This window comes from Gavia stellata, chromosome 9, assembly GCF_030936135.1.
Source record: "Gavia stellata isolate bGavSte3 chromosome 9, bGavSte3.hap2, whole genome shotgun sequence".
Taxonomy (NCBI): domain Eukaryota; kingdom Metazoa; phylum Chordata; class Aves; order Gaviiformes; family Gaviidae; genus Gavia; species Gavia stellata.
Window position 1 is genome coordinate 4,336,613 of NC_082602.1, and position 27,315 is coordinate 4,363,927.

Here is a 27,315-nt window from a genome sequence, read left to right on the forward strand (position 1 = left end):
CCTCACCCAGCCTATCTCTGGTCCCCGTTGCACGGGCATGGTCCTGCCGCTGCTTTGGTCCCCGGTGCTTCTCCAGCACCAACCCTCTCCCCAGCAGAGCTGGCTCTGCAGTCTTCGGGGAGCATTTGGTGGCAGACAGGAGGAGATTGTGCTCTGATGTTTTTAGGGAGTCCTGCCCAGTGCCCCTCGTGTTCAGCTGTGGCCGTGTAACCTGGCACGTCGTGCCTTCGGAGGCTGCATCTCCTCCGGGTCGTAATCTGCCTTGTATTGCCATGTTTTGCTGGAGTAGCATCCATCAGAAATTCTATTACTAATGCATTTTATAGCAGGATTCATAATAAGACACTAAAGACAATAGGCGCATCCAGAGAGAGAGATGTAAATATTTTAAAAAGGCCCTTTTCCGTTAACCTTTTCCTCAGCGTTAGCGGCCCTATTGAGAAGAATATTGTATAAGGCTTTGGCGTCGAGGCTGTCAGCGTGCCAGGGTTAACGCAGGACATGTCTGTGTCTGGTCGCTCGTGCTGGAGGGTTGCACGGCAGGCGACAGCCCAAGCCAGGGGAGGTGTTTGCTGCAGTCGGCCACACTTGTTCCATACCCATGAGAGCTTTTGGATGGAAACAAAACTTCTTTCTGGTCACTCAAGCACATGTATTGCCTCGTCATGCTGCTGTGTTGGTGTAAGAGAGGTAAGGTCTTGGTCTTTCCTTCGCCACCTCCTTGTGCAGCAAGGTCCTTTTGTGTTTGGACAGGGATTTTAGGGTTGGTCATTGCTTATTTTAATCTAAGCCTATCCTTGCTGTTGGTGATGCGCTGAAATGGAGTAGCCTCCTCTTCTACCTTGCTGCTCTTGGTTTGGTCTTCTCGGTGCTTTGGGTAGCCATGTGTAACACACGCTGTTACCATTCAGTATTTTTTCCAGCAAACAGGACACCAGAGCTTCTTCCTATAAGATTTTTACAGCGGTTTGAACCTTTCTTATTCGTTTACCGCAAAATAAGGGCGGCACAAACGGCCTCGCTGCCTTGCACCCCAGCATCCCCAGCCCACGAGCTCAGCGCTATTGCAGCCGGCTCACCGGAGCCCTTTAACTCCCAGAGCTGCTCAGGGGGGAACCTGGGTGCTGGAGCCGCTCCTGCTGAGCTGTTGGATGAAGGATGGGGTGCTGGAGACAGATTGGGAGTGGGTCCCGCTCCCGTTTGCCCTCCTTCTTCTCAGCGGCAGGCATCTATCTGCATGTTTATTTTTATCTCACATCTGCTGGCATCCTAACAAAGATTTAATGATATGACACGGTTTTGTCACCAGTTCTTTTTTCTGTGGTGAGTTAAGCTTCATCACTGGCTGCTGGAGAGAGTCGAAAGCTTTAAAAATGAAAAAATTTGGCGACTCGTGTAGAAAACTCACCTGTTTGCCACGAGCACCTGTAGGCTGTCGTCTGTCTGCATTTCTTTTTTTCTGCACAGCAAAGATAGAATTTGCTATTTTTGCCTGTCGGTGACCTGAGCGTCACCACAATTAATCTTCGCTAAGGAAGAGCAACCGCGAGGGACACGCAGAAGAGTCCTATAAATGGGCCAAACGTTGAAAATGCCGATGCACAGTCCGTCCTGAGCGGACCTGGTGCAGGGCTTTCCAGTCGCATCTCCCTGGGGTGTGCTCCTGCCTGTTACTTACCATCAAACACAAAACCAAGCCAGGGCTGTTTAGACCGACGTTTTGCTCCATTGTTTGGATGATGGGCCGCATCTTTTGAGAAATAAAGACGTCAGGCTCCCGCTGAGGAATATCTTGAGCCTGTTTGACCCAAAAATGGCAAGAGGATTTTAAAGACATACTTCTTATGCTTTTTAAGGCAGATGGGCTGAAATTCCTCTGAGTCCTGACTGTGTCCGGCCTGGGCATGAACATTGAAAATGAGACCTCTTTTCCCGGAGGACGTGTCGATAAGGAATGTCTGCATCCCGCAGCTGGTTGTGCCTTGCCAGAGGTTGTTTTTTTTTTTTTTTGGCTTGAATTTGAGCTGGGGGGGAAAAAGATGCGTTACCCAGAGCACATCTTACAGGTCTGCATCCCTTGACCTGCCCGCTTTTGGGACTAAGGGCATCCATTCAGTAGTGAAATTTTCCGACTGACCTATGCGCTTTGGGCAGTATCAGAGATTTCCCCCTCTGTGACTGTGCTGTTCCGCTTCAAGCTCCGGTACCGCTCCTTCTATCGCCTGGAAGCCCTTCTGCTCCCCTCCTAAATCCGCCCGCGCCGTGCTTTGCTTGTGCACCCACCCTCGTGCTTGCAGGTGCCCGCTGCTCCCCGCTGCGGTCCCAGCCCCTCGGATGCTTTGGTGGAGATGCCCGTGACTGTTTCCTAGAGCCAGCCAGATCTTTGTCCAGAGCTGGTACCCCACTTCTATGGCTTTTGCTATCATGGCCAATGAAGGGCCCTGGTCAGCAAAGCTGTAAAATAAGGATAAAAATACAGTAATCACCAATTCAGAGCTCAGGCGGTGTCTGCAGGGGCTGGAGCTGACAGCACCAAAGCTGGTGACCTCCGTGTCCCTCCCGGCAGCTTCTTCTTTGGAAGGACGAGGAGATGAACTCTCTTCAAAGCCTGCTTTTGGGCTATTGTATGAAATACAATGCCGGGGAAATCAAGCTCTCTGCTTCACAGCCGGCCACACAGCCCCATAATCACGGGTGACCAGAGCGGATTTGCATGTTAAAAGGAGTGGCTAGGGGCACTTAAAAAGAAGAGGAAACATATTCATCAAGTCCAGCTTTATCCTTATGAATACTATTATTCCTGGGGACAACATTCCTGTCCCAGACCTCATCGGTGCAACCCCGCATCTACTCTTTTGCTGCCTCTCCCCTCCTCCCCCCATTGATGGTTAATTTATAATGCTCTTCGTCCTGACATCGATACCGGTGGCTCTGGGGGAGGAATTTGAGAAGGCAGATGTTGGAGCACGTGGGCCGCGGCGGTCGAAGCAGTGCCCTGGCAGCAGCGAGGGGAGGGCTGCGGGATGCTCTGGGGCTGCTCCCAGCTGACGGTGACTTGGGGGAGGAAGGTAACCCAAAGAGGGATGGGGAGACGCTCTAGTCCTGTCTGAGAAGGTGTCTTGGGAGTGCTTGGAAAGCAAACACCCACCACAGCCCCCCATGAAGGGCTTCTCCACCCCAACGTGCCTCCCAAGCTGACCGAGTCCTGGTTCCTGAGCTCTCCAAATGCACAAGCCAGGATTAACGTGCTCTGTGCACGGCACAAAGTCAAGGGCTTACGTGGCAGCAGGGCAGATCTGGGTTGAGCATGCCAGAAAATGAGCGGCTGTAAGGCAAAGGGTAGCAAACTGCTGGGACAAATGGGCTGGGGAGGCTGTGGTGTCTCCATCACTGGGAGGCTTTAAGGATGGGAATGATTTAGGTGTAGCGCAGGGACAGGTTTTTCTTTTGAGGTCCCTTCTAGGTATATCTTCTATGCTTTTACGATTGCTGATCACAAAAAAACTTGAAGGTGCTTTAAAAAAATAATCGTCGGGCCATGCCCTGCGAGGCTTTCTTTAGCAGCTTGATTTAGAGGGGGGGAAAAAAAAGACAGCAAATGCAAAATCTAGGTGGGAACTGCAACCTCTCACACCTCTGCAGAAGTGATGCTGAAGTAAGGAAACGAGTTTTGCTCGAGCCCGAGGCCAGCTTAGATGTCAGAGCGTCCCTGCAATGCCGTGTGGCTGGATGCGAGGGCAGGGAGGTGTGAGGGACGTGCGCGGATGAGGGTGTGAGAGCGCACCACGCGTGCTCAGCGCTGCTTTCGGGACCCCGAATGCGAGCTGCGGGATGTGCCCTGGCGTCCCCGCTCTGCCTGACCAAGCTCGCGGCAAATCCTGCCACGGAGGCGAGTTTCTGCTCGCCTCAGCCTTGCGGGGGGCAGTTCAGATGCTTTGGTTCTTTTCTGGTGCTATCGCTCAGTATTAAACCAGTTAAATCGGATCTCCAAGCGCGGAGTCCTGGTTTCTCATGCTTTCTAGTGTTGGCGGTGGCCTGGGACAGCCTTGCTGAAGCCCTGCTGTGGTTCGCTGCGAGCTTGGTGGTTACCAAAAAACCTGAAAATGGCTCAGTTGGTTGCTCAGCTTTGGCCAAGGATTTGCAGGAGGAGCTCCACTTGGAAGGAGTGCCCCATCTTCTAAGCTCTGCATCTCCTCAAGTCTCCTTTCCACCTTCTCAGCACTTCGATACTTCTCTATGAGCTGAGGATGAATAACTTAATACGAATTAAGTTAACAATAAACCCCAGAGGCTTGGGGAAGAGGTTTGCAGAAATAATCCGTATTATCCCAACTGGCCATAACCAGCCGCTGCCATGTCTTGCTGCTGACCTTTGTTGTCTGGCTTTCGAGTTTTAGCTCTTCGTCAACCCTTAACGTGGCTGCGGACGTGTTACAAACGTATGGACTCGCCCGAGCAGTCGTGATCCGTGCGTACCTGCAGGCTGGGTCCCCAGCAAAGCCTTTTTGCTTGCAGACTGTGCTTCTGCCTTTAGAGAGACAAGAATATGCATTTAAGATTTGCATAGGAACATGCAGCTGTTCCACCAAAAATGGATAATTGTTCTCCCTGCTGTGAAGTTAAACAATGAGAAGTGCCAAACTGCATTTGCCATTGCTGATTTTGTGCACTCAGCTGCATGTTTTATGCATGTAGATTAGTTCCAGATTTATGACGATTTAACTGTTAATGCCTGTGTTAATCGGGCCAGGTTCTAGTTGCTGTGGAAACTATAACTTTGAATTTTACGTAAAGTTCCGTGTTGCATTTAATGCTTTTTTTTTTTTTTGAGGCTCTCTTATATTTAATGCCTTATGGTGAAAACAGAGAGGGAATCAGCGTTGAAAATAAAAGTGCCTTTGGGCAGAAAACAAGTTTCAGTGAAGAGAGTAATTTTTCTGGAAAGTTGTGATGTCTGGGAAAATAAGGGTTTGTGATAGAGTGCCATCTTGACCACAGCTGTATAACTATTATTATAAGCGTGTAACAACTATTATAGCTGCTGCAATACTGTAATAAAGAAAACAGCTGTGTAACTTATAAATGTCCTGAAAATATAGGATTGAAGTTCTTGGGGCTTTAGATATTCCTTTTGGTGGGCAAAGGAAATCGCCGATGTGCATTTGATGGGAAAATAGGCTGGTGCACAATTTTACCGGTATCTTTTTTTTTTTTATTATTTCCAGAATACACCGGTGGGCACTCCAATTTTCATAGTGAACGCCACGGATCCGGACCAGGGGGCAGGAGGCAGTGTGCTTTACTCCTTCCAGCCTCCTTCCAATTTCTTTGCCATCGACAGCGGCCGTGGCATCGTGTCAGTGATACGGGAGCTGGACTATGAAGTGACTCAGGCGTATCAGCTCCAGGTCAACGCGACGGTGAGTCTTATCCTGACTGCTGCAGGGGAAGAGGCGGCGTTTTCTGGAGGGACTGCAATGGGGAAGGAGCTGCTGCTTATTTATTTTATTGCCCTGCTCTGGCATCTTCTCGGGCACATCCAGCTTTTTCCATTTAGAAAGGTGTTCTAACAAGGCGGTGCCTGGGTAGTTTCAAATCGCTGCTGTGCAGCTCATGGAGCACAGCTGCGCCTCTCCGACAGCATCGTATGCGTGTCGGGCTTGCGCGTAAAGGCGAGCAGCTCCCTCGGTGAAGAAAGCCAGTACAGGGCATACAGACCATTACATTCTCTGGTCTCGTTCCTTGCGCATCGTGGCTTATTACAGGTGGATTCACCTGTGTGAAACCCCCTGAGTCTCACTCAGCAAAAGCTGAGTTCAGACGTCAAGAGTCAAAGTTTTGGTGGAGAGAGGAGAAACCAAGGTCCTAATTACAGTCAATGCCACCGTACTGCAAGGGGACCCCTGGGAGATGGATGTCCAGGTGGCCACCATGGCAAATCCGTGCCCCAACTGTATGGGAAACATGTTTCCTGGTGTCAGATCTAGCGAGAGCTCGACAGGGAGCGTGTGAATGAGGAGCACCGCACAAGCAGGCGTTCTGGATGGCGACTCCTTTCCCATCTCAGATGCAACAGAGGAAGGTGAGATTCAGCCCTACAATACATCGGACCAACTCTGCGTTCAGGAGAGGGGAGGAAAACCCTTCCCAACCCCTCCAGGCAGCTGGCTAGAGCTCTTGAAGCATGTGATTTAATCAAGATCATTGTCTTGATGCAGAACCACAAATGTCACGAGGAGGTGGAGGGCTGCGCAGGGCTGCTTCGCTCGCCTGGGCAGGGCCACAGGCAAACAGCTCAACCTTTCAGCCTAATCCCTATGTGTTCAGGGCTGTGGAATTTTTTCCCAGAAGCTTATTTTTTTCTGAAATGTACCCCATTTTATTTTAAATACTCCAGTGATAACAGACCCTGCCCATTGTTTCCTTATCGGTCTCTGTCACCAACACGCTTTCCCAGAACGTGCTATTGAACTCTCTAGTGGGTTAGGGAACGCGGGACCAAACACAAGCCCTGATGGAAACATGCCTTTCTTTCCCATGTCTGATTCTGGTTTCCTCAAGGACAGAAGGATGCCACCTTGGTCCATCCAGCTCCATCTAGCCCCGTATCCCCAGTGCAGTTACCAGGAAAGGTGAAATGAGGGCGTACCTGGTACTTGCTACCTTATACGCCCCTGGCTTCTAGTGAGTTCCAGCTCAGGGAGTTCAAAGGCTTAAATATTAAGTCTCTGAACTGGGCTTGATTGCAGCTGTGGGAATATCTCCTTGTCTCGGTCGCAGGGTGCTGGTAATTTCTAGCAGAAAGGCAGTGAGAAACCCTGGAGCAAAGCGTAGCCCGGGCAGGAGGATGAGAGTTGTGCCAGCATAGCAGGAGCTGGAAGAGTAAAAGCAGTCTCTTGCCTGCCTGGTGAAGAGTTTCCGTGGTCCGGAGTGGGAACTGGGGTGATGGTGAATTCGGGGTGGCCTCAAGGGCTGCAAGAAGAGCTGTGGAGCCTTCGTTCAAGGCAGGAGCCATTTAATCCCAGGGAATGTAGGCAGCAAGGGCAGAAAGAGACTGGAAAGGGCAGCGTGAGAGATGGTAGGTGAGGAAACTTGAAATGTGCTTGCTTTTTCAGTGCTGTCTGTAATACTTTAACCAAAATTTAAGAGGTGAAGGGGAGGGGAAAAAAAAAAAACAAACATTATCTGAAGAAACGAAAGACTTCAACCTGATAACGCTAACAGCAGAGTGCGAGTCAGAAATAAGCATCCATCCAGGCCATAAATGCTGAGGCCTGCAGGTTAAGAGGATAATGTACAAGCTGTGTTGTTGAATACGGTTTAAATTAACATTAATCTTCTGGCAATCAGTCCTTGCCGCTGTTCAGAGCCATTTTGCAGAAGTGTGTGGTAACCTCTAATGGTCGCCTTTCACCACGGTGCTTGATAGGGGGTAAGGAGAGATTTATTTCCTTCTTTTTGTGTGTTATCTCGTTGCTCCTGCCCTTCTAGCAAGGGGCTATAGTTATTGGGGTTGCTTTTGAGCACCCGTGGGACGAGGCTCCAGCAAGAGAACTGGTGGCAGCAGGACACTGCCAGGACAAGCTGGTGGCATTGGTACTGCTGTTGCATTGGCTGCTGGAGAAGGGTCTTGCTCTGGGAAACCGCTTGCGGCTCCATCCTGATGGGTTGTGATGGGGTGTAAGGGAGATGATGCTCCTGCTCGGAGCGTTGAAGTGTTCGAGGGCCACCGCTGCTCGTCCTAAGATCGCTGCGTATCCCGTGGACATATCCTGCGCTTCAGGTTTCCACTCTGCCTTCTATGCGGGAGCTGAGGCATCCTACGAACCCAGGAGCAGCACTTGGTGTACGTACCCTCTGCCAAAGCTCAACGGAAAAGAACAAAGCTGCGAGTGCAACGCAGCCCGCAGGGTTACGAAGAGCAGTTGGAAAGGCAAGGGAGCTGGTGGGCTTTGTCGTGTTCCAGTCGACGGAGCCCAAGCTGTGCGGTGGCATCGGCGCCGGGAGGTATGAGATGCTCTGCTGTGACGTGCTGGTGTGAAAGTCTGCTGGCAACCACACCTGGGTCTCACGGTGCGGAGGTGCCCTAGGCTGTATCTGCATTAGGAGGGAATTTATATTTTGAAGTATATGTTGAAAAGTGGTGTTTCTTTCCCACGCAAAACGTGATGAAAACTAAATTGGTGCTTGCTCTATTTTAAAGGGCTAATGCTGGAGTGAAATGCATATTGTATTTCAGCTTAGAGGGAGGTACAGTGGACAATAATTCCAGAAGGTAGCTTGAAAAAGAGATGATTACCTGCACTATTCAGAAATTTTGACCCAACTACTTAATACTGTTGAATAATTCTGTTTTTCTGACAGAAATTCTTTCTCTCCCCGCCCCCAACCCTTGTTTTTTCAAGGACCAAGATAAAAACAAACCACTCTCCACTCTGGCCAACCTGGCAATCACCATCACAGATGTGCAGGACATGGACCCCATCTTCATCAACCTGCCCTACAGCACGAACATCTATGAGAACTCGCCTCCGGTAAGGGCTGCTGCTTCGCTCCAACGTGCACGACCGTGGTGCTGTGCTGGGGGCTGAGGGAGAATGGAGCAGGGTATGGGACAGAAAACACAAGGTATCCCAAAAAAGCTGGAGGAAAACCTCCTCTTTGCAGAGGCGTTTGTCCTTCCGTCCTTCCTTCCACCACACGTTTGTGATGCTCTGCCCCGACGTTCGTGGCTTGGGTGCAAAGAGGAGCCCTGTTTCCATGCTGCAGTGCGAAGGCAGGTCTGAGGCAGGGGTGATAAATCATGGGATTCAAATGGCATCCAAAGAGAGGCGAACCTTTTTCTTTCTGGAACAACTTGTTTCAAGCCAGCTCCAAAATATTTTGCCCTTTTTTAAAAAAGGGAGCCTAAGCAAGGAGGTTTAGGAAGTCTGAAACCCGAATAAAATCTTTTCCTAAGCATTTTTTCTGAAATTATGAAAAGTTTTTCTGTTGTTCTTAGCACACAGTCACCCTATTTCCTCCCCACAGCGTATATGCGTGCCATTTCTAATAGAAAAGTTGAAGAAAAATGTAAACGTTCCTGAAATGAGGCAGTTTTGAAAATGCCAGAATCATGAGCCATTTCAGCACTTTGAGCGTTTTCCCCCAGGTTTTGCCAAATTGATCCAATCATTTTAGTTCTTCTGAAACTCGGTTTGTCAGCAAACTCGCTGTTTGTGGAAAACGTCTCCCGGTCTCTAAATACAGCAGGGCTTTTTTTCCCCGCAGCAGACGGCGGGGAGGGTGGTGGGCAGCTTTAGATTTGGGAGCTGCTAGCTCTGCTCCCGGCGAGGGTGCCCGGGATCTTCACCCCAAGCACCAGCCCTACTCAGCAGCATCCACCTTCCCAAGGCATCCCATAGCTTTGTCTCTAGGGCTAATATTTTTGTATATGGATGGAACAACCTTCTGTCCTAAAATCGTGGCATGGTGGGCATCCATACCACACACGCATCCCATAATGTCTCTGGTGCACTGGATCCGAAAGGCCTGATGGCTCAGTTTGTGCAGTGGTAGGGGGAACTCCAGCTCCTTTCAGCTTATGCCTTTTTTTATTCATTTTGGAGCAAACTGCTGGCTCTGATGGCGTGGAGAGTGCTGAGTCCTGCTGTCACAGATCTCGCAGTCAGACAGCGCATTACCTGTCTGCCGGCCCGAAGATGGCCAAAAAATAGCTTCATGCATTACTTTCATGAAGTGAAAGTTTCAATGAGTTTCAGTGCTGTTGAGATTAAGGACTGCTTTTGTGGTGGGCAGTATGAGCAGCAGGGGAAAAAAAAACACTACTTAGATCACCTTTAACTGGGGGAGGGAAAGCCTTAGGTGAAATTATAGAAATGGAAATCCCACGAGTATGCAAAATTATAGACCGCATCACCTTCATGGAGTGACCTGGTATCTAGGAAAGGGGATCTCTCTCAAGTTCATGATATATTTTAAGGCTGGAGCTCAACAATCTCTTTGTGTTGATACACCAATCACAAATATTCCCAGCACGTACATTGTTTGCAGTAGGCAAAGCAGCAAATAAACACCGTGTAACCCGAAATAGGAAATGAGTGAAGGAGGAGTGCTCATCAAACAGTTAGCAGTTTTCTGGCGGGTTTAGAGATTTTAATGTCTCTTGGCCCCAGGTAACATCTCCAAAGGCACCGAGATATCCAAGATGGGTAGGTGCCACCAGAGACATGGTGAAGAAGACGACTGCTGAACGTGGGCAGTAGTTTGAGTGGTATTGCAATCTGGTTTGGACCCAAAGTCCCATCCTCCATGGGAGAAATCTCTGCTGCTGAAAGAAGGACGTGGTTTGCTGTGGCAAGCCTGGGGTTTAACACGTGCTTTTTCGTCTCTCCATGGGAAGTCTTTTCATCAGCTCTGCCCTACCACCCGAGGGAGCCAGTCGCAGTGCAGAGTGGAAACTGTCACCCTGGAGAAATGGCTTGGTTACCAAGAGGATAACAGCAAATTTGGGTGAGGAGCCTGGGCTTGGCCAACTTCTGTCCGAAAACAGGCTTCCAGGTCAAGCCAACAAGCTGCAGTGCATTTGTGGGTGACGTTTGCCCTGCCGTCAGCAGTTCAAAATGTGCTCAAGACATCTCATCCCAGCCCCAAATCTACAAAGGGAAGACTTGCTGCTGCTCCACGTGCCCTTTCTCCGTTTCTCTTGCCTCTCTTTTTATCTATGGTGCACAGCATGTCTGTGTGCCCCTATCAATGTATCAGGCGAGAATACCTCATCTAAAGTGTATACATTACCTAATAAAATCCTTCTTATTTGGGATTATTGCATCAAATTTTAATTTCCTCACTCGAGTAACAGCATGTCAGCCAGCCCGTCAGTGAAGAGCCGATAGAAGGTGAAAAGAGTGGATAAACTGCAGCAAATTACCGCAAACAGATCTCTATCAGCCCTTTGACTGGAATTGACTGGAATTAAGAAGTGAGAAATAGGATTTTTTTTTTTGCCGTGGCAGCTTTCTGAAGCACTCCCCCCTCCTCCTCCTGCTGCAACGCTGGGCTGCGCTTTGCCTTTCAAGTCCCTAATCCTGTAACAGAAGAAGAAGAAGAAAAAGAGGTGGAGGGGCAAGAGAGGGAAGAGAAGTGCCATTGTAGCTCTTATTTTTCTCACGCCGGGATCTGGTAGCATAATTTAGAAGCGTTTTGGGCACATGCTTATTCGGACATTGAGAAGAAAGAAATTTCTTATCGGGCAAAGGAAGAGGACGCAGCGGGGAGAGACTTTGCTGTCCCTGGAGGTATTGTGTCTTCTTTCTTGATGCTGTTTATCATCCCAGGGTGCCTCAGATGTCTCTCCCAGGGCACCCAAATGCACCAATGCTGTCTGCAGCTGTGGCAGAGCCTGGCGACGTTGTATTTTTCATCCTTTTGGGTGTCCATTCTGACAGTGTCTGTAGACTGGACAGCATCGTTGATGTTCTCCAGACAAGGTAATGGGGGCTGGAGAAGAGGGCCCATTTCCCCTTGCAGAGATGCTGATGGTCTGATGAGCCCCTGCTTTTGGACCTCAGCTGGTGCATGGCCCAGGCAGCATCACAGCTTCAATTTGGGGGTGAAAGAGAAGGAATCCTTTTGCTAAGAGACAAGCTGAGGCCTATGAAAGCGTCCTTTATCCCGCAGGGAGCCACACGAAGACAAGAGCGGGGACAAACCCCTCTGGTGCTGGTCCTGAGACCAGCAGTCATATGCCCTTGCAATAGCACGGTACAGATACACGTAAAATATCATTAAAACAGTTTTAATTCTTCAGCACCATCCCCCTCCCCTCCACTAACTCCTTGGGTTGAGGAAATTAGGTAGAATCAGTGCTATTTTTTGCCCTAGAGTCTCAATAGCTCCGAGTTAATTCTTTCTTACAATATTTCTAGCCTATCAGTGTGAACACTTTATTAAAAGCTCAGGGTTTTATTAAAAAAGGATTGATTTACCCCTGCCCCTCTTCAAAAAACCCTCAGATTTTGTTTGGATAATATGCCATTCTTTATTTTCTTTGCCTTTTTTTAAGCACAGGCTTTTCCAGATTATTACTTTTCTAAACCTTCTTCCTCTTTCCCTAGAGGGAGCAAGTTATTCTGTTCTGGTGCTTCGGTCTGTACCCACCGAAGTAGTCCTTTCCTTGCAGCCACCGTTGTCTGTGGTAGGCAGGCGAGTTGTTACTTGTTTTAAGAAATGTCAGGAATATTTGGGAGTTTCCAAGAGTCGCAGGTTCATGCCACAAATACCTGGGGTGAGCCCTGGGCAGAGCTGTTGGCGCTGGAAGTCAGCTTGGGCTTTCCATGAGTAAGTGGAAGCCTTGCCAGATGTGTTTGGCTAGAGATGGTGGGAGGGTCCCCTCCAATTTAAGGGTGCAGTTGGCTGCCTCAGGGAGCCCAGGGCACAGCGTCTCCTGCCTTTGCTGTGCCAAGACCTAGATAGCAAAAGGAATAGTGTTGTGGTCTGGTAGGATTTTGGAAGAGAAATTGGAAATTGTTGAGATGTAGTTGGTGAGAGGTCAATCTTTGCCGTCGTGGTATGGCTGTGATCAAGGGTTTGTTTTGGTTTGGGGTGTTTTCCCATTTCTAGTCTTTCCTCTCTGGTTAGTTATCTCTGCTGGTATGGTGGGCAAGGCGCTTCATGATCATCACAGGTACTAAGAGATGAGTATAGCCTGTGTGTAGCGTCACGTTTTGTGTAACATCATCTCGCTCCAACGCGTGCTGAATGGGAATACTCCTTCCTGTTGACCGTGCTGAGCGATCATGCTCTGAGGCTGCCTTCATCAGTTGTTACCACTCACTACAAAAGCAATAATTGCCACCAGCAACATGGATAAACGTTATGCCTATGCTGTGGCACTTGTTCAGCCTCTTCCTTAGAAGGATCAAGATTGATCCTAAACACTGTATGGATGCTCGCGGAGGGATCATCCATTCCCAGGAGCTGGGATCTGCCAGTTTTGTGGATGGTGGAAGACTCTTGTGAAGGAGCTGGCAAGAAGGATGGAAACCAGGAAGAAGGCGAAGAGGTGCCCAGGTCCCTGCCCTTGCCATGGTTCCAGGAGATGGCATCCACAAACGGTAGGGAGCTCAGCTCCACTCTGGCATGTGTTTCTCGGTCACTGGTGAAGTGGGGCTCATCCCCAGGAGGGGCTGGTGAAGGGGCTTGTGGAGAAGGAGGAGACACACAGGACTGCAGAGAGAACAGGGGGAGACCCAGTCTCAAAAACCAGCAGCGTGGAAGCTATCATCACGGACTTGCCAAGGACCAGGTGAACCTTAGCGTGCTGTCTAGCAGCCCTCATTCTTGCGATCAGATGTCTGGATAACTTCTTTCCTACGGACGTCTCTATGGCATGCGCTGCTGAGATAGCCGAATGAGATTCCCCCTCCTCCTCTCCCAAACTTTCCCTGCTGCAACATCTGCGCTCATCCTTTTATCTCTCGCAACAGCCCTTCCCCTTGGCTCCGACGGGAGGGACCTTTTCCCGCAGATAAAGCGGCCCCAGCATCGGCAGGCCGATTGCTATTCCTCGGCCATCGCGGGAGCCCTGCCTTCTCCCGCAGCTGCCTTCCCTTTGAAATGTGCCGCACGACAGGCGACACTTATCATTCTGCGAGGCTCCCTCGCTTTTTGACAGGCGATGAGCGAGCTGTCAGATGGACCAGGTGCCTTCACCCACTGCCCCTGCCATGGAGGAGCTCCCGCTTCGCCGGGGAGCAGAGAGGGGCTCGTGCTTGCCCCATGGGGAGGGCAGATTAAAGCTGGGGAGAGCATGATGGATTGCGTGCCTCTCCTTTTTTTTTTTTTTTCTCTGCTTTGCCTTGCTCTCCTTTCCACATCCCTTGTTCTGCTTTCCCACCTGCTCCTTTCCCTTTTCTTGTGCTTTTTAGCTATCCTTGCTCCTTTGGAAAGGACAGTTATTGTCGGTGATTTAGAGGCTCTCTGGTGGCTGCTGAGCCTCACCAGCCGAGTGCTGCTCAAAGGCCAGTGACCTGGGATTTATGGCTAATGTTCTCGGTTAATAATGTGGATTTACTTAAGGAGTCTATTGAAATGTCCTCGGAGATCAGGGAAGGGGCAGTCTGCCTGGCCCCGGGAGCCTTCTTTATGGCCGGCAGCAGCAAAGCATCTCCATTGAGCCCGCAGGGACACGGCTCTGAAAGCCGGGGAAGACGGCAAGTCCCAGCTTTCCACCAGTGACGTTTCTGCAGCAGCTTTCCTTTTGGCCTTCCACTGATGGATTGCAGGACAAACGCAACACTGCTGCCCCACTATGCTCCCTCGTTAGATATGCAAACGCCTCTGTTGACATTTCCTTTGAGGGGGGGGGAAAAAAAAAAATTAAAATTGCTTCTTTTCCCACTGTTAATAAACCAATGAAAACAAGAACAGCTGAGTTGTAAATTTTTTCACACTACATTAATTATGTGCATGTGCGTGTGTTTGTATTCACATGGGCTCACTGCAGTGCGGCGGGGGAAGTGTACAGCTTATGGAGTTGACACAGGCGCACGATGTTTTTATTTAAAGAACTAAACAAGAATTTTGGGTCACTTTTATGTTCTCCTTTGGTTTTTGGGAACTCTTGGCCTTGTGGCCCTTTCTGCTGGGGGTCTAAGAAACAGGTCTGTCCTGCAGGATGGAGGATGAGGTGGGTGAGCTGGCAGTTGCAGAAGCTCCTGCCTGTGGGCAATCCCCCGTTCTCAGCATCTGTCGAACCCTCCTCCTCCTGCTGAAAGGTTTCAATTAAAATCTCTGCAGCTCCCTTAGTTATGCAAGCTGGATGCCGATGGCCAGCGTGAGCATCCCTCGTCGCCTGGGGTGCCTCGTTTGAAGAACGTAGGGGGAGAAGAGGACCAGTTGAAACTGGGAAGCCAGTGGGAGATAAAACTGGTGTAGTCACCCGTGCTGAAGCTTGTGGTGAGAGGGGATTTTGTTGCCTTTGGTTCTTGAGGGACTGCAGAGTGAAAATCTCTGCGACGGAGGAGCATCTGCTTTTGCCTGTCAGCCAGAGCCTGTGCAGCGGTGGTGCTGCGAGGAGGCATGTCCTGGCTTTGCCAGTGCTGCGCCTTCAATTCCTCCTTCTTCTTCCTTGAGCACTGATAGCTGTGCATACCACACTGACCTTGCTTCATATCCTCCTCTTCTGGGCTGGGGATGAGCAGCAGAGGGAAGGAGTCTGGTGGTGCTCTCTCCAGTCCCTACGGATGCTTGCCCTGGTACAAACCTACTCCGTGGTCAAGCTCAGCCTGCTTGGTGGTTCAGTTAGAGGACGTGCTTTGCCGGTCCTGTCCTCAGCATCACCAGCTACATCCTGGGGTGGGTTAGCAGAGTTTTGCAGCTTGCCCAAGAGTGATGAGTGGTGACCGCAAACTGCCCTGGGAAGCGGGGTTGGGACTTTTCCATGACTTGCCTTGTCCTTGGACAGGTTTTCCTACGCACGTGGCCCACGGTAAGAGGTGCAATGCCTTGGCAGCGCTCGTCCGGGATGGCCGTAACGCGTGTCTCCTCTCCTTCCCCAGGGTACCACCGTGCGGATGATAACGGCGATCGACCAGGACAAGGGCCGTCCCCGGGGCATCGGCTACACCATCGTCTCTGGTAAGTCATGGGGGGACGTGGTGGGGAGCCCAGCAGGGCCGGAGGAGCTAGCTCTGCAAATAAGTCTTTGTACATCCAGTGCCTGGGAAATCATATTTGGCTAAGTTTCTCCTCAACTGTGCTGCTTGTTCTTTTGGTTTGTCATTGCTAATTACCGTAGCCTACTGCTGCAACTGAAAGCTTTTAATCCTCTGAAAAACTTGCTTCGCCTTTGGTGCTGTCAGCGCGCGTCGTTCGTGGCGTCTCCCTTTTCTCAAGCAGCGGACGTTATTTCTAGCAAATTTGACAATATCTCATAGCAAAACCTTTCAGTCCTAATGACGAGCCGCAAACAGCTCTGCTTCACACAATGCCATGGAGGAGACCAGCAATGAGCTGGGCATAAAACTCTCGTTGGTGTTGTGGTGGTTATTGTTTAGGGAGAGAATGGGGCTGATTACCCGTTGAACGGCATTTCCCGAGAGCCTCTGTGCCGAGGGCTGGCCTCCCAAGGGATTGCCAGAGCTTCGCAAGCTGGGAGGCAAGGGGCTGGGACCCGCGAGGGTGCAGGGTGAGAGAATGAACCTTAATTAAAGTGGTGGAGGGTTTCTGCCTTCTGACAGGCACGTGGAGTAATCCTGCCTTCATGGAGTGGCTCTGAAGCCCGAGGAAACCTTCCTAGTGTGCGTGGGTAGCTTGCTGAAACTGCTGTCACTGGGCAGTGCTTGGCTGCTTTGGGACCCTAGCTTGGGGACCTCCCTTTGGGGGAAGGTCTACCAGGTTGGTTTGACTGGTAGTGAGAAAAAAAATGACTGTTTAAGGTTACAAGAGAATTAATTTTCAAAGAAAGGTCTGTCTGAGGTGTCTGGTGCTGAACCCTACTTGCCTTGCTGTTGGTTTTGGGGAGACCCTTCTTGCAGCCCCACAAAACCAAATCTCTTTTGTCAACATCTTCTGACGGTAAAAGAGCTGGGACAGGGCAGTCTGGCCAGGCATTTCCAGATAAAACATACCTCAGTTTCGGGAAGGCCAATTTTTGGGGCTGGACCCGCCTCATTTAAGATGTCTTGAGGTCAGCGAGTCTGCCGTATCCAAGGCAGACTTTGATGCTCCCTGGGCTGCACTCGGATACTGCTTTGGTGAGGCTGTGCCTTGGGGACAGACAGACTACTCGGGTTAACCCAGGAGCGAGGGACCAGCTTGGTGGGTCTGGCTTGTAACCCTGTTTCTGGCATTGCTTTTTGGGGGGTTCTTCGCGGCAAGAAACAGCAGCAGTGCCTCCTCTCCCCACTGTGCCACATGCTTTGGGTGCTGGCTGGCAGCTCCTTTGAGCTACACGTGCGGAAATAATTTCCCAGTTTCTCTTTGTCAAAGCCCAGCCGTTTCAAACGCTCTTTTCATCAACCTCTAGGGTCAAGGTGATTTCACCCTGACTTTCAAGTCTGCTGATCCTGACTGCAAGTATCCAGGTCAGTCTGCCTTTGAAGATGCAAGGATTATTTATTCCTCTAAGTCCCTCTGCAATTTAGTCTAATGTTCCCCCGGCATGAATTAAATGAGAGATTCCCGCAGATTGCGTGTATCAACTGGCCAGAGTGCAGCAGGGGCTTTCTTTTGGCTGATACGGGCCCTTTTTCACTGGCGACTGGACTGAAACCTCAAACTAACTTTGCAACTGCTGCTGAACTACCATGAGGATGGTAAAAGCCTTCAGCTTACAGAATCCGCACCCAGCTCAAAGCCTGAAGATGCTCAGCAGCTGGGAGATCACCCTTGTCCTGTTCGTCCACCCTCCTTCGGGCATCTGCTGATGGCCGTGGACCGTTTTTCTGACCCAGTATGCTGTAGGTATCTAATTTTCCCTTGTCAGCACCAGTGCAATACAAACAGCTCTGGGTTTCCAAGAGCCTTTATTTGACGGCTCAAACCTACAGACAACCGTGCAATCTATAGAGGGTTAATTTGCTAAATGCACCCATCCGCTCACGGCCACGTCAAGCTTTCTGCTCATCGGATGGTCACGGCTGCTCTACTGAATCAAGGAAACAAAACCTTGGACCCTGGATTTTTACCTGGAGTGTTCATGCATGCTCTTATTTCACAGGAAAACCAAAGAGAGACGTGAAAATAGCCCCGACGTCCCTTTGCGAGCGTGCCCCGCTCAATGCCAGGCTAGCCGTCAGCCTGGCCATTACGGCCGGGCGGAGGGATGGTGGAAGGGAGCCAGGCGTGCTCTGGGAGCCCGGTGGCAGCGGGGTGCGGAGTGACAGGCGGGCAGATCGGTGCAAACATCCCTGCATCTTCTTGTATATGCCAAGAGCTTAATCCTTGCCCCCGGTCCCACCTGGCAGGGGGTAGCTCTCTTATCGGAGAATCAGGCAGAACACATCAAAGAGTGATTAAACTGCTTTGCATTATTATATATATATTTATTTTTTTTTTTCCCAAACACGAGAATTGCAGAGTTTTGTCGTAACTGGCCAGGAGTCCTCCTCCTGTCAGCACCAGCGTCTTGCAGAGCGGTGGTGCTGGGAAGGATCAGCCCGTGGACGGACCAAGGGATGCCTGCAGACACCCGCTCTCGCCTCCTGCCTCCTCCCCATCCTCACCCTGCCTTTGCCTTAAGGCAGAGGTTGCCAAAATCCCTGAAGCCAGGCTTCAGGACGCTCTGCTTCCACTTTGAATTGAGTTTGTTGCCAGAGCCAAGAGTTCGCCAGCTCCGTTCGGCTGCCGGACTGCGGCCGAGGTGCGTGGCTGAGGGCAAATTTTAAAGAAAACATGGTTATGGGGAAAACATTTTTTTTTTTCTGAAGTAGGCAGGAGCGCGAGTGCATCTCCCACTCTGCTCAAGGCATTCTCTTATAGTTTCTGTGATTTGCTTCTTGCTTTTTAAAGATGTTATTACCTTCTGATGTCTGAGAGTCCGGACATGGGAACCAGCTGCTAGTGTGCCTCCAAAATCCTGCTCACCCAAGGCAAGCGATTTTTTTTTTTTTTGGCAGGCAGGTAAAGCCTAATTAACTTGTCATTATCCTCAATCACGATGGTAAAGGTCAGTGAGCAGATTTTGTGCCTGAGCTAGTAAATTTTTATGGCAATTTTGCAAAAAAAGCGCCCTAACATATGGAAATGGGGAAGCAAATTAAATTAGAAACCGACCGTAAGCAAAAGTGAAAATGGTTGGTGGAGGTAGTAATTACACCTCGCTCTTCAGCTCACTTGCACGAGGGGAGGTGGCGGTGATGCTGTTCCCATTTCACGGCGGGGATGGGGGATGCCTCTCCCAGGCTTTCGGGCCTGGGGCTTGCATGTAGCTGTGCCGATTTTACCGGCTGGGGTTGAATATACAGCAGCAAGAAAGCTGAAAAGCAACCTAGCCGTTTATCTTTTCTTTGGTATTAATATCTAAAGCATTGGTATGATTTGGAGGCGGGGTATAAAAATTAATTTGGAATTGCCAGTGTCCTATTCAGCCGCAGCCCTTGGGTAGCGGCACCTCGGGATATACTGCAGCAGCTCTTATTTATACGGCTATCTCCAGCACAAGGTCCTCCCGTGACAGGAAAACAATAAAACTAAAAGATTAACCATAACCACATAAAATAAGACTTAAGATCTAACTTTATGCTGCCAGCTTACAAAGCTGTTAAGCCTGAAAGGGCGGAGGAGCGCTGATCCAGCTGTGTGACGGCTTTGGCTAGTTGTCCTGTCGGGGCGGACGAGCCTGCCTGCACTGGGAATCATTTCCCTATCTTATAGGGAAAAGCCATTTGGTTGTTTCTCTCCCTTCCTTCCAAGCTGAGTATTTTAACTCCATGAAAACATGCACTTTTTTGCCCTGCGCTTTGCAAGGAGCGGGCTCACCACCATGCAAAAGGCTGTTTGAAAAAGAAATCCAGGTTGAGACCTCGCAATTCAAGCCCCTCGTGCTGACAGGCTGGTTGGTGCCGGGGCTCCCATCGCTCCCGGGGGTGTTTCTACTGCTTTTCCCAGGTGAAAAGGAGGACGCAGGCAGCCCGCACGGCCGGTGCCCTGTGAAAACCCTCCCTCCCCAGTTCCCCGGCTGCTTTGACAGGTTGGAGATGTTCAGCCGCTGAGGTCAGGGCTCTGTTTGAAGGACAGATAATTAATCCAGCAAAGTAATCCACGGCTCCTTTTTGGCAGATTTATGGAGATAGCCTCTGTACCGGGGACTCTGCCTCATCATCTTTCATTTCCCAGGCAAAGCGAGTGACTTGTTGTATAACACGACCTGTTCTAGATAAGGCTTTTCATTTAGGGGAACTCTCTGGTCTAACAGAGATTGATTTTCCTGGTGGAAATGGGAGGGCCCCGGCACTCTCGGCAGGATCAGGCCTGCAGACGGCAGTGTGTTTTCACGTTTGCTGCTGCTGCGCATCGCCTGGGGCGTGGGGAATCCTTTGGCTTTTTAAGAGAAGGATTTTTGTCATGAATTAAATGGCAATTCAATTAATAGGCAGGAGGGGACTTTGGCCCGCGAGCTCTTGTTAAGAAAACATATTGTATGACCGTGGTCTCGCGCTCTGCTCGCTAGCGGTAAACGTTGGGTTTCATTGATTTCCAGGACAGTCAGGAGACTTCGTGTCTCCTGGCAGGAAGATGTGAAGGTGACCTGTGCTGTTTGGGCAGGCATCAAAGGGTTAAACCAGGGGAGAGGGTCCCAGGGCTCTGCAAGATGCCCGACCTCAGTCTCTGCCTGCGTGACACATTCCAGGTGCGGTGATGGATGGGGCAATGGGAGATTGCACAAGGGCAATCCATATGTCCTTCCCGGGTCTTGGAAAGTCCTGCAGGAGAGAGGGGAGGGAGTGTGGGGCTTTCGGTCAATGAGCTGGTCCTTAGGGCTCTTTGCAAACCTTTAGGGCATTTTTTTTCTTTTTTTCCCCCAAAGTTGATTGTTTTAGGAGACTGCTGCAGTTTCTGGCAAAGCGCTCTCTTCCTAAAGCTGGTGCATCCCAAGGGAAGGATGAATTAAAAATAATTATTTGCACAATGTAATAGAAGTGTCAGTTACAAAAGCAAGAGGGAAGCGTGTCTGAAAAGAATTGTTCTTCGTCTTTCTTCTGGTTTTCCTGCTAAGGAATAAAATATCATACAAGTGTGTATATAAATATACACATATGTAAAAATCAGTGCAGTAGCTCTCAGAACGTTTCACGTGTTCTTAACAGATCTGGAGTCCGCCACTGCCTTCCTTTTGGAAGTGCAGCACGAACCCTTGAGGTGAGGTTAAGTGGCCAAAGACATCTTCCAGCCCTCAGCTGCTGACACCTCCCTTTGTATTTTGACCTGACTTAATAAAGAAGGCAGAGCAAAGCAAACCACTTCCCTGAGTCCCTCAAACCAGACGTCAGGGAGGATCCTCGGAAATAGGACCCGCTAATTTTAATATTCCCCTTGCCAGTTGGCTTGCGTCACGCCAGCTTTTTCCCACATTCGGATCACTCGGTGAACTGCTAGGGTGTTAAAGTCCTCATAAATTTCACCTGCTGGGAGGGCCTTCCAGCGTGATTTAAAGGCAGTCATCATAGCAGAACATTTCTGTAGGAGGACACGCTGATGGGTGGAAAAGTGCCTCACGCCGAGTTATTCATCAAAGGCTGTTTTTCCACCCTGCCAATGCAAGGGGATGAAGACAGCACAAAGAAGAGATAGTGGCTGCGGCCACAGCCCTTCTTTTCTTGGCTCGGTTGCTCCCCGTCTTCCTCCCCGCTGCTAATGATGCTTCGTCATCATGTTGGCATCTTGCTTTGGCTCCCTGGCAATCCAGAAATCACCGGGAAGAGATACGGTTGGGATAATGGTTTGCATGGCGGGTGGTCCCCCAGCAAACGGCCTTCGGTAATTAAAACTATACATTTCCATTTATGTGTAAATATGAAACAAAAGCATATTTTTCTGTTTAATTTCTGGGACTTCCTGTTTAACTTCCTGGGATTTAATGTGTATTCAAGATGTTGGCAACCACTGGAGAAGGATGAACCTACGCTGTCTCTGTTCATGTTGGGGCTAGAGCAAACAACTGATTCCAAGACGGTTTTTAATGGAAGATTTTTCTGAAAGGTGTTGAGTCTGGAGAGTTGGGGTTTATGTTAAAAGCTGATTCAGACTTGTTACTGGGTATATTGCAGCGTACCCCTTTCATGTTCTCCTGATGAGTCTGCCTACTGCTGTGGGAGAGGCAGGAGAGGTGATTTGTGCGTCTCTCAATCCAGCCCGGGCACAGCAGCCGGTAAGAAAATGCCAATTTTATGTGTATCCATCCTTCAGCCGCGGGGTGAGAGTGTGTTCTGCAACTGCTGCTCCGAGGTGGTGATGTCTGGCAGCCCGGACCAGCCCGTTCTCTCTGGGAATGCACGCTGCCTTCTGCGCCCTGGTTATTAGGACAAAATCCTCTGCGAGCTCAGGCGGAGGGTTAGAGCGTCGCGTTTACAGAAAGGGGTGAAATAAACATTTACGGTAGTTTTCCCTGCGTTGCACTGCTGTCTTGCCTCACGATCCAGCTGTTGGCTGCTCTCCCGTAGCAGGTTTTAGGGTTAGATTCATGGAAAGAGGAAAGGCTGGGAGGAAAAAAGCCAAGCCAGGCAGTGCTGGTGATTTGCCTTCCCTTTGAGCCATGGAGCACATTTTAGATGATGTGGGGGAATGGTGGTTGTGGTCCAAGACTCAGCGTCCTTTCGTGTGATGAATTATGCTCAGAGCAGGAACCTTTAAACTCCACGGGCTCTGTTCTCCTCTCTGGTACCCGGCCGCAGCTCTCTGGGGGTTTGGGAGGGGGATTGCACCTTGAGTGATAAATCTCTCCTTTTATTTTCTCATCCTGTCCGTTCGGTTCTAAAAAAAGGGAACCGTGCAGGCATTTAATTCGAGCTGCTTTTGCGGCTCCGCAAGATCAGAAATTCTGTTGGTTGTGCTAGGATGGGCAATTAAATCTTTTGGGGAAGATACTAACAATGCCTGTTTGCAGAGCGGGCGCGTGCGGAGGAGTGCTGGCACGCGGCTTTGGGCTTGAATTAGTCGTCCCAGAGAGCGCTGCATCCTCTGGGAAGAAGAACAAACCAAAGTCCAGAGGAGGAGAAACGAGCACTGTTTTCTAGAACAACGTGTGGCAGCGTCTTTGATTTCACGCAGAGCGAAGAAATAAAGCTCAGGTTATAATAACCTCTTTTCCTTTGGAAAGAACTTGTTCCCTTTGAATTTATGCATGGGGCAAGGTATCTGCCCCGGTGTGCTTCCCTGCGTATCGCACGGGGGCAAAAACTCAAGGTGAAGAGCAGCGAGGTGGTCACAGCAGCTGATGGACTATTTATACGATGATAACTGTGTCTGTTGCTGACTCTATGAACCACATCCAACAGCATCTATTTCGGTGCCGAGGAGCCCTGACGGAGCACATTTTGATTAATAAATTATCCGGCGCAAGGTGTGTGATGGGTTCCCCTTTCACATCTCGTGAAAGTCATCCGCTCCAAGTTCAGCGGCTCAGCAAGCCCAGGGCCTTTCGAGGCTGTGGCTCCCCAATACAAACGGCCCTTCGCGGGGGGGGAGGGTAGGAAAATTTGCCTGCGCGGAGGAATTGGCTTCTCCTGGCTGACAGGTAGCTCTTCGCTACAGCTGGGCAATAGCGGCACCTCTCTCTCCTACGGGTTTGAATGATGCTCAAAGGGCCAAAGTGTTAGGGAGGAAGGAGGACACATCAATGTCTTCTTTTTTTTTTTCTTTTCTTTTTTTGTCTCCTGGGTTTGAGCCAGTATTTTTAATGGCCTTTTTAAACTGTGAGAGCGTTGGCTGAGGGCAATTAAACATTATGGCCCTCATCGATAAAACCCCTCGTTATAGCAGTGTTTCTCCAAAATGATGCCTATGCCACCATCCATTCCTCAATGAGCCTGGAAAAACACTCTGAATAGGCTTCTGTGATCCATCCCATTGCTCCCAACCCAGCGCCATGGCGGTCCCTGCCTGCCCGGTCCCCTGCCCGGCTGCGATGGATGTAGGAGCTGCTGCTGTCCCTGTACCCACACACGGATGGAGGGATGGGAGAGTTTTCCTTCTCCTTTTACCCGTGTCATAACCAGAAGCTGGGCTTGTATGTCCTGAGCAAGCCTGTGCCCTGCCAGGTGAGAGCAACGAGTCTGCCAGAAATGCATTCATAATGCATTCATATTGCGGTCCCAAAGTTCATTCTTTTTTTTTTTTTTTTTTGTTCTCACCTTTCCTCTGTCTACTTGAGTATTTAAAAACATCATCTGCTCTGCTTTTCTTCTCTCTGCACTCCCTCTTGCTGCCTAGCCTTTCCCTTTCTACCATGTCTCTGATTCCTACCCTGGGTCTCTCTCCCGGTCTCCTTTGCCCAGCTCCATAGGTTTGCAGCAGCAGCAGAGAGGTGGAAGCCTCCCCATGGGGTGTCCCTCTTGGGGGGACGCTACCTCCTAGGCAGCCTCACGTTTATTTTCTGCACCAGGCCCTACCCTGTTTTTCTTAAAGCCATGCTTTCTTTCCCAGTGCTTGAAAGCAGAGCTCCTCCTTTGCTGATGAAAGACTCGTTTATTCCTTAGCTTTGCCTGCTCAGCGCAATGGAGCTGGATTCTCTGTGAACATGCCCCATCCTAGTCTGGATGGGGAGGGAGGTGGAGGGCATGTAAGCTCTTGTTTAGCAGAAACCGGAGCATGGTCTTGGGTTCCTTTCTCAAACCAGAGCCATGGAAATAAAGTCCTTGGTCTTCACCTAGAAATGCTTCGGAGGTTCGGACCAGACCTCAGGCTAGGCAGTAGTCGGCTCAAGCAGGGACGCGTCCAGCTGCTGGTAACTCCGGAGCCAGTGTCATCGGTCGTGAGCGATTGTTTCGTTGCCTGCTGCTGCGGTGCAGAAGGTTGTGTGGGCCGTGGCGTGAGCAATGCTCATGGGAGAGCATGCGAGGGGGACACGGAGAAGGGGGGTGGCAGGGGTGCCTTTCTGAAGGTCACTTTGCTTCCATATCAAGTGCGGCCACGATAGTTCCTACCTGTGTCATTAGAACAGTTTGCAGAGTGCAGACTTGGAGATGGAAAGGTCTGTGCCGTTCCATGTCAACTGAGAACCAGGATGATCTGGGGATCTCGACTGAGTTTGAAATCCCTGCAAAGATCCTCCATCCCCTCGGTGTTCTCCATCTCACGTCTGTCCATTGAAGCGTGGCTTCAAAACCAACAATGAACAAACTGTGGTTTGCTCCGTTGGCGTGCCTGGCAGGCAGCAATGGCCACCGGCCACGCAAGCCATCGGCCGGAGCACTGGGGCAGCGTGGTGAGGAGCTGGCTCAGCTCACGGTGTCCGCCTGGCTCCGAGGCCACCGTGGGCACAGACCTCTCGACCAGCGTGGTGGGGAGCAGGATGGAGCAAGCGCTGGGAAGAGCGGTGGAGCAGTCAAAGGGGTTGAAAGCTGTCAGCCGGTGTGGCTGTCTGCACCGTGAGCTGCGGACTCTAAGCTGCACCTAACCCTGGCTCGGATTTTTCCTGGGTCAGGAAGCTGATGGAGAGATAACGGGAGAGAACCAGGTGGGGAGGAGAAACTACACAGAGGTGGGGAGGGAAAGACAAAATTGGCTAGTTTTCCCCCACCTTTTTTTTTTTTTTAACTTGCTCTGAGGAAAGTGAAGACCTATGAAGATGATTAGAGATATTTTTGCAAAGAAAGCATCAGGGGAACGCGCGTTGTTCAGCAGTGCAAGTACTTCAGTGGGGATCCGCTGGTCAGAGGAATAACGAAGCGGTGGTTGGAGAGGCATTGTAGAGGAAATTGTGAACGGCCTCTGAGGGACGAGTTTGGAGACACCTCTTTCCCTTCTGAGGCTAATTTGCAGAGCTGGCAATTCTCTGCTAGCTGAAGGGTGCCCCGGGAAGCATCAGATACATATCTGCCATCTGAGCGGTGTTGGGGAGGCTGAGCTAGAGAAAAGCCTCTGATGTGCAGCCTGGGAGGCTATTTGGGTCCCTAATTTATTCGTCCATCCTTTAAAAAATGACTGTGGTCAAATATGAAACGCATAACCATTTTTAGTCCCTTGTGACAAATTCCTGCCCTATTGACCCATTTCCACTAAAATCCATTGGTCTCCCCCTTTACAGATGCCTGTTAGCAGAACAGTATTTTGTGATTTAAAAGGTATTTTATTACGTTTTATATTAGGGGGAGTGTACCCAGATCACCCTGATGCATAAACTTTACCATGGCAACATGGCATCCTGGAGCATTTAAATACCTTGCAGCAGAATTCAATGGATCTCGTGGAGTGTCCTTCGAACCTGGTATCAGAAGAAGCCTCCTAAAGAGTCAGCCATAAATTGCAGTGCAAAGGTGGGAAGTCAAAATGAAAAGAGGGGAATCGTCCAAGGGAGAAGACTAGAAATCTTCAAGTACGGTAGCGAAAAGTTAGATTTAAAAAAAAAAAAAAGCAAGGCTGCCACTAATATTTTAAGTAGGCGTGCATCAGTTCATTAAGCTGGCTAGCAGTCAATGGGCCATTTCAGATGGAGAGAAGAGAGGGGCAAGGACAGAAATGGGAGGCATTCGGTCCGAGAGGAAGATATAAAGGCTTGATAATAGGGGAGAAAGGTGTTACGGCACTTGGGGCTCTGGGAGAGAGAAGAGATGCTGGCAGCCCGCGGCTCGGGAAGACCAGGGTGGCTCCTGGGACTGGGAGGGAGGGAATACCTGGACCTGGAGGCTTTGGCCATCCCACGGAAGATGCAACCATGGTTAAACGGGGGATTGGAAGGGAGTGAGATGGATGCTGAGTGATGGGAAACAACTTTCTGCGACAGCAGATCTGTCTCGCAGCTCCCTTCCGTGGAAATGATGGATGTTGTGTGTGTTCCGTTCGTGCTGAGATATATAGAAAACTCAGGTTTTTTTTTTTACTTATTTTTGACTGGGATGAATATAACATACCTGCAGGGTTTCCTTGCTCCCGTTTGGGGCTGGATCAGGGGTTTCTGCATACCATGAGATGATGAGGGGAGTGGTGTGGGTGGCCGCATGCTTGTGTGTAACCTCCTTGGTCATCACTAATTCAGCAGCCTCCCCTGGTATTGTGTCAGGCCGGCGTCAGGTATCCCAGGCTCCACATACCAACTGCTTTCTTTTGTCTGGCTGACAGAGAGAGCGAGCACCTGGGACTCACAAGGGCATTCCCAGTGCCGGACGTTGGTCTTTTTAGCATCTGCTGGCTGTGAGAGGCAAGTGTTGTCTTAATCCTCTCTGGGTGTCTAATTCCAGAGGAGTCAAGCCGAGGATAGGATGGCACCCTGTCTGGTTGCCTGCATGTAAGGACCAGCGTAGAGGCCAAGTTTGGCTCAAGTGGAGGAAAACAAGGCAGCTGCATGGGGTCACCACATCTGGCAAGAGCATAAAAGCAGGGCAAGTGCCTATAGTACTTACCCTAATACTCTCCCTGGCACCAAATATGTCCAGCTAAGAAAATTCCTGAGCTGCATGTGGCTTCTCTGTTATTTGATAAATTATTTTTTTCTTTCATTAACCTCCCCAGTCTCTCCTTGAATACGTGTGGACTTTTATCATCCTCAGCATTCTGTGGCAAGATAACCCACAGTTAACGTACTGCTTGTCATGGGAAGAATTACTTGAGCTTGATTTGTCTGCACCTTCCTCTGATTAACCTGGACTGATGTCCCTT

General features: G+C 50.1%; 1 protein-coding gene across 1 annotated transcript in view; it reads left to right on the forward strand.

Annotated features, from left to right (window-relative positions):
• The window catches only part of CDH23 (cadherin related 23), a 201,700-nt gene that overhangs the window by 80,309 nt on the left and 94,076 nt on the right, over positions 1-27,315 (forward strand). The window contains exons 6-8 of the mRNA XM_059821557.1: positions 5,226-5,420; positions 8,406-8,534; positions 15,561-15,639. Coding sequence (XP_059677540.1) covers positions 5,226-5,420; positions 8,406-8,534; positions 15,561-15,639 — 403 coding nt within the window. The remainder of the gene's footprint in view (positions 1-5,225; positions 5,421-8,405; positions 8,535-15,560; positions 15,640-27,315) is intronic.